The 6,249-nt window shown below is 40.9% G+C and overlaps 1 protein-coding gene across 1 annotated transcript; it reads right to left on the bottom strand.

The window, feature by feature from the left end:
- Positions 1 to 804: 804 nt before the first annotated feature.
- Positions 805 to 6,249, bottom strand: BTF3 (basic transcription factor 3). Its single transcript, XM_082191522.1, has 6 exons — positions 6,122 to 6,249; positions 5,587 to 5,655; positions 3,043 to 3,156; positions 2,681 to 2,882; positions 1,363 to 1,419; positions 805 to 1,099 (listed from the first exon to the last, which is right to left on the bottom strand). Exons 2-6 carry the CDS (start codon positions 5,653 to 5,655, stop codon positions 1,053 to 1,055), a joined length of 489 nt encoding a protein of 162 aa, XP_082047648.1. The 5' UTR covers positions 6,122 to 6,249; the 3' UTR covers positions 805 to 1,052.

The following is a 6,249-nucleotide window of genomic DNA, read 5'->3' on the forward strand; positions in this document are numbered from 1 at the left end:
CTTTACGGTTTAAACAAGGGAAGGAGGAGCTGGAATAGGCAATTGTTCATATAATTTGACACTGGCAGTTACATTTGCATTAAACTGCAAATAAAGTTTACTATTTATTTCCACACTCAAAGCAATGCGGCTCCCACTAATAGAATTAACAATATGTTGCCCGTTTTTTAAAGTGACACAATTAAGTTTCCTAAGATTACACAATTGTTCTCTGCATGTGTGTACTGTAGAAGTCAACCTGAACAAATTATTTTGTTGTGACACAGAGCTTCTTGTGCACTTTGTGAACATTATTGTTGCTTCTGATAAGGACAGATTATAGAGGTTAGACAGGGAACTCTTGTCATATGAATAAGAGAGTTCCTAAAGTAAATCAGAAAGGTAGGGTCCTGTGTCAATTAACTATTCTAAGCCAGTCTTCATGCCTGTAACTAATGGAATGCTATCTGCCAGCCTACTGTCAGAACTATTAATGCTTTTACCTTTGACAATCTGGTTATGTTTCTGGCAGTGACCTGTATTTGATCTAGGCTAGATTTGGACCACTCTCCTTTATTTGCCTTCTTCTGACATTAAACATACTTCACTTTTGAGCTCCGCTTGTACTACATATGCTGGCATATGTATCCATCACTGAAAATTATACAAAGCAAAACAGGAATGGAGATAGAAGAACTTGGAATATTATGGTTATTCAGTAAATTAGTAACACTTTCTGATTAGGTTTAAGCCAAGGTGTTCAATTTCATATAAGAATTTTAAATAAATACAATCTTATCTATGTACAAAATACTACTAAAAGTATTTGCCTAAACATTTAGTCTTTATTAGCATTTTTATGTAGTACTTTTCAATTTTGTGTATTTTCAACCCAGCCATGAATAATTAAATGCTCCATGCACTAGCAATAACTGAAGAGAGCTGCAATTTGAAGGAGTTTCCAATTAGAGATCTTAGACTTCTTAAGATCAGTACAAAAATGTTACAAATAAAAAGTCACAATATAAAATAGCAGCTCCATGTAATGTTCAAGTTTTACTCAAAGTGACAGTTCAGTTTGCTTCGTTCTTTGATGCCTCATCAAAGTTCTCCACAAGATCTGAAAGGGAGAGTTAACAACAGTCAGGCTTTTAACATGCAAAGAATCAGCACTGCGATTTTCAAGTCTTTCACCCTAAAATCCAGAGTTTGCCGAATTATAAACAAGTTATCTACCACAGAACATTAAGCATTAAAGCCTACTGGACAAGAACCCAACTATACCTATCTGTAACCTTCCAGTTATTTTCTGCAATCTCTTCATTACTTTGTTCATTCCTCACACTCATTACTTTTGTAAGAAAATAAATGAATAGTTTTTACCTGGAACCTCATCGTCATCTTCCTCACCAGTAGCAAGAGGTGCTTTTCCATCCACAGCTGTAATCACAAGCAGATTGATACAAATGAGACATTTCCAGACCAGGCTTTTCCAAAACTAGCCAAATTTGCAGCAAAACACAGTAACTGATTACAACCCTGTGCCCACTTACTTGGGGGCAAGTCCCACTGAACTCAGCATGACTTATTTCTAATTATCTTGGCTTCTACTGCATGTGCTTCATCCCTAAGTACCCACTCTAGAATATCGTGCTCATCAACCACTCCTTTCCACAGTAGTCCACAGCCTTTGTTGTTTGCTAGAATACAGCCTAAGCAGAAGACCCCAAAAAGCTTTCTGACAAAGCAGAAACAAGCAGTCAAACTTCAGTCATGAAGAGGTTCCTTCAAGCAAGAAGAGGCATTAAGTCCCATATCCATCCCTTTGAGAACTCACTTCTCATATTCAGGGAAGTAACAAATCAAATGTTTTTGAAGAATAGCCACTTCAATCTAAGATTCTTTGAAGCACAGAACGAAGAGTACCCCATGCACCATTTGTTTCTAAATATAACAGCTGAAAATATATTTTGCTTAAACATGACCTGTCCTAGCTACATGCACAAATAGGTACTAATTTGCCAAATTAGCCATGGTTAAGCTTCTCAGTACTTGTTCAGGTGTTTCCCTATGGGACTGGCAGAAAACAGTTTTTTCCTACCCACCCCAAGAAAGTGGGATTTTCCTCTAATGCTAGAAAATAAAACCCTTTCAATTGAGGAGGGATCCACTCCATGGTACAATCCTCTGTGGAAGGCTATATAAAGGACAACATCTGAACAGGTTCTCTATTTCATAAACTTCAGATAGCCAATGTGAGAACTGCATTTCCCAGACTTGGGTCTCCAGCTGGTTTTGGATGACAATTTCAATCACCCTTAACCACTGGTCCTGCTAGCTAGGGGTGATGGGAGTTGTAGTCCAAAAACAGCTGAAGACCCAAATTTGGGAAACACTTATTTACACCAATAATATCCTTCTTAGTATAATTCAGGGCTGTGACTCTATGACTAAGCAGCATTGATATCATGTCTTGTTTCTGAAAAGCAACTTGCTGTCCCAACCACCAGCAACAGCAGCACACACACACACATCAAATGAAATTAGATGGGCTGATATTGTCTCAGTGACTTTGCTAAGAGAGGTCACTCCTGTGGACACCCAAAGCCAAAAAGAACATTATAAAGCAAGCAAACAAACACTGCAAGCCCCATGTTGGTGCAAGAATTTTAATTCTCAGAGTCTTCCAAGTTCTACTCACGTTGTTTGGGCAGAGCCTCTGCTAGTCTCCTCAAGCTGGTCAGACTGTCAGCACCAAGCTGGTTTAAGATGCTAGGCAGCATTTCAGTCAGCTGCTTTGTCTCAGCATGGCCTGTGATTGTGAAAGTGTTAGCTGCTAAAGATGCTTGAACTTTAGGGTTGTTGAAGTGGATGACAGTGCCCTGGTTGGTAAACATGTTCACCTGCAAAACAACACAACTTTTTCTGAGCAAGCAAACTTTTGCAATCACAATGAACTTTAATACGAAAACTACAGTGATAATATCCTCAAATTAGTTAAAACCAGTACTTCTCAGAAAAAAGAATTTATGAAAGCATCATAAAAACAAAAAAAAGAGTTACCTCTTCAATACCAGAGATGTTATTTACTCCAAGTTTCTTTAATGAAAACTGAAGCTTCTTGTCATCTGCTGTTGCTGTTCTGTGAACCACCTTCTTCTTTCTACGGGCAGTACCCTATGAATAAGGAGACTAAATATTAAGTCTTCTCAAAATGTACGAATTCCAAGTAGCAAAATGGCATGCAACTCTATTCTATTCCTGGCTGTAACTTAATAAAAATGTCTATTTCAGAAGCTAGGTAGCGATACCAAACTGGCTACTAAAGAGAAGTGAGTGACCACTATTGAACTAATTTCTGTTTGCAGGAATTATGAAAACAAGGCCTGAAGTAGATATTTGTCTGGTGGCCTCTGGCAAACAAGAATCTACTCCCAGAAAGCAGGCAGAGTAGCTTTCAAACACTCAAGAGTCACTTACTATTTTCTCAAGCAAGCAACATCCTACAAACGAGCAGCACAAGTATATCTAGGCAGATACCTAAAATAATATTACTTGGGTAGAGCAATTATTTCTACGGATTTTGCTGCAACACCAAATTAAGATTAGAGTTTTGTTTTTCATTTTTGATCATTTACTTTAATCTGAATAATTTATCTGAGCAGATGTCTGGCTGGAGGGGGAACACAAACATTCTCCAGAGAAAAAAAGAATTAAGCATAACCATTGCCACACACTCTAGGTTTGTTTGTTTGTTTGTTTACTAACAATAGAATGTGTCTCATATACCACAGTCCAGAATTAGAAGAGACAAATGTCAGCACAAGTCATCTTCAGGAACTTTTAGGAAAATTTTCAAGAAGTTACATCTAAGGTAAAGTTATGTTGCCCATAAATATTTGCCAGGACAGGTTGTAGTGTTTTCTAGCTAAGCAAATACAGGTTAACTGTTAAGAATAAAATAGTAATTATTAGCAGTTCAACTACTATGGCTTTGCTATAGCTAATAAAAATTTTGGAAATGTTTATGTTAGTGCAAGCATATGAAAACAGAAATTACTTTAAATAGAACAAAACCAACAAGATCTGTAGGTTGATGCATTTTTAAGCCTCACAATAGTAATTACTTGTACTATATTTTAAAGGCTAAGCTTGTTTTACTTCAATTACATTGACAGACACCTTAAAGTAGTTAGCAGTAAGGCACTTATGTTCGGACCTGAAATTCCACTGGCTCCACCTTGATTAAAGATAGGTTTCTGATGCAACTTGTACAGAATAAAAGCTGACAAAAGTATTAGGTAAAAAACTGGTGGCTGTATATACATTAGGTAGTTTAAACCTTTACAGCAGAATCCTAAGCATGTTTCCTCGAAAGCCAAGTCTGAGTATCAAGCCATGTGTTTCATGCCTTGTAAATTACAGGAAATTTTGCTATTACACAAAATCCTACAGCAACCCTACACCATGAGTAAAAGCATTTTCACCTGCCAGCCTTTTACCAAACTATCAGCATCGATATTTGAACACAGTTACATTCAGGCATTAATAATATTGTGAAGAGTGTACATTAGAAGAGCTATTATGTTTAAAGTCAGCTAACTAATAAATCATTTAAGCACTAGTTATTTTGTTACTTCTTATTACCACCCTCCCTAGGGAAAACAGCTTCTTCCATCTCTTTTTGTTATCTTTACAAGCATCCTTTGATACAGTTTAGACTAAGGGATGGTAAGTGGCCCAGGTGCACCCAGTGAGCTTCGCAGCTGTGTAAAAAATTAATATATGCCAAAGCTAGCCATTACTCTACATTTATTCATCAACAGTGTTATGAGTTTGGGGTGGAGGGAAGTAGCTGAGTTCCTGTATGTGAGATCCTTCTCTAAACCCTAGATCCAGCAAGTGCTGAAATATAAACCAGGTTAGCTTCCTATGTTGAGGCAAGCACCTGAGTGATGCGTCATTAAGAGAACAAAGGAAATGAGTCTCCGTGTGAGACAACAAATGGGTGGGGCCCCACTGTCAACTCAGATAGTTAGAAGGGCAAAGCTTGAGTTGAGAGTTTGCAGAGATGCGACCTACAGGAAAAAGCAGCTAGCTAGCTAGAGAGAGTCAGAGAGCAATGTCTGATGACTGTTTTAACTCCAAGGTGAAGCTATGGGAGAAACATGACTCCTTTGGATTGCTGATGCTGTTAACCTCTTCATCATAGGGTCAGTCAGTCTGTATACATGTGTAAAAAACCATATATCATAAAGATGCCACAGTCTCCGCTCTGCGCCCCAGTTCCAAAAGAAAACACAGACCCTCAGTAAGTGCCTGGAACCCCTGAAATCTCTAGGAGATTGGGGTAGGATGCAACTATATTACATACACCTAAATTCAGGTATAACCCTCCTCTTCCCCTCCAAACAACAACAAAATCCTAATTGTCTTCTTCAAAATACAGGCTTCAGAAAAACTGTAAAAACATAAATGCAGCGTTGCTAGACAATAATAATAATAATAAAGGCCTGTACAAGTACTGTAAAATGCAGCAGCCGCAGCCAAAGTGAAAGGAAAAACGAATTTTGGATACGCAGCGAAGATGAAAGGAGGGCACCTTACCTTCCCACCGATGCGCACTTGAGCTTGCAGCTTAGCTAGTTTTTCTTGATTCATGATCGTTTCTTTCATCTAAGGGAAGAAGAAGAGACGTGAGGCGATTAGGCGAGCGACACCCAAGCAAAGAGGGCGGAGAGGGCCCGATGAGCCCGGTTCTCGTGGCGGGCGGCGCCCCCAAAGCCTCCTCGCCCTCTTGGGCCCAGGCGAGGGAAGAGAGGCCTCGCCTCACCCTCGGCCGGACTCCGGCCGTGAGGAGCTTTCTGAGGGGAGGAAGGCAGGCAGCCTGCGCCACCGCGAGGAACGGCCTTCAAGCCAGAGGAGCCGCTAGGCCGAAAGGGGACCCAAGACACACCCCGGAAGCTTGGAGGAAGACGGGCAAACGCAGAAGCCAGAGCCCGCGGCTTCTTCCCGGCTCAAAGGCCTCAGAGGGCTCCTACCAGGCGCACCTGCGGCCGCTGCTTCCCCCCCCCCCCTCGCCGCCTCCAGGCCTGCCTATCTCCCTTCCCCCCACCTCCCTCGGGTGCCTCTTCCTTTGTACCTTCTCAGAAGGAAGCGGCCCGACCTGGGCAGGGCGAGGAGCTGAAGGGCTGCGGAGCTTGACGCGCGCACGCGGAAAGGGACGAAGATGGCCGCCGGAAAGGAAAACAGGAGGCGGCGGCGGCGGCG

This window comes from Podarcis vaucheri, assembly GCF_965113315.1.
Source record: "Podarcis vaucheri genome assembly, chromosome: 11".
NCBI classification, from domain to species: Eukaryota; Metazoa; Chordata; class Lepidosauria; order Squamata; family Lacertidae; genus Podarcis; species Podarcis vaucheri.

Bases quoted from the DNA above. Each gene is read 5' to 3' on its own strand.
- BTF3 (XM_082191522.1), bottom strand. From the start codon at position 5,655: ATGAAAGAAACGATCATGAATCAAGAAAAACTAGCTAAGCTGCAAGCT. The intron at 3,157-5,586 runs GTAAGGTGCCCT...CCTTATTCATAG, and splicing joins AAGTGCGCATCGGTGGGAAG to GGTACTGCCCGTAGAAAGAA. The intron at 1,100-1,362 runs GTAAAAACTATT...TCTCCCTTTCAG, and splicing joins AGATGACGATGAGGTTCCAG to ATCTTGTGGAGAACTTTGAT.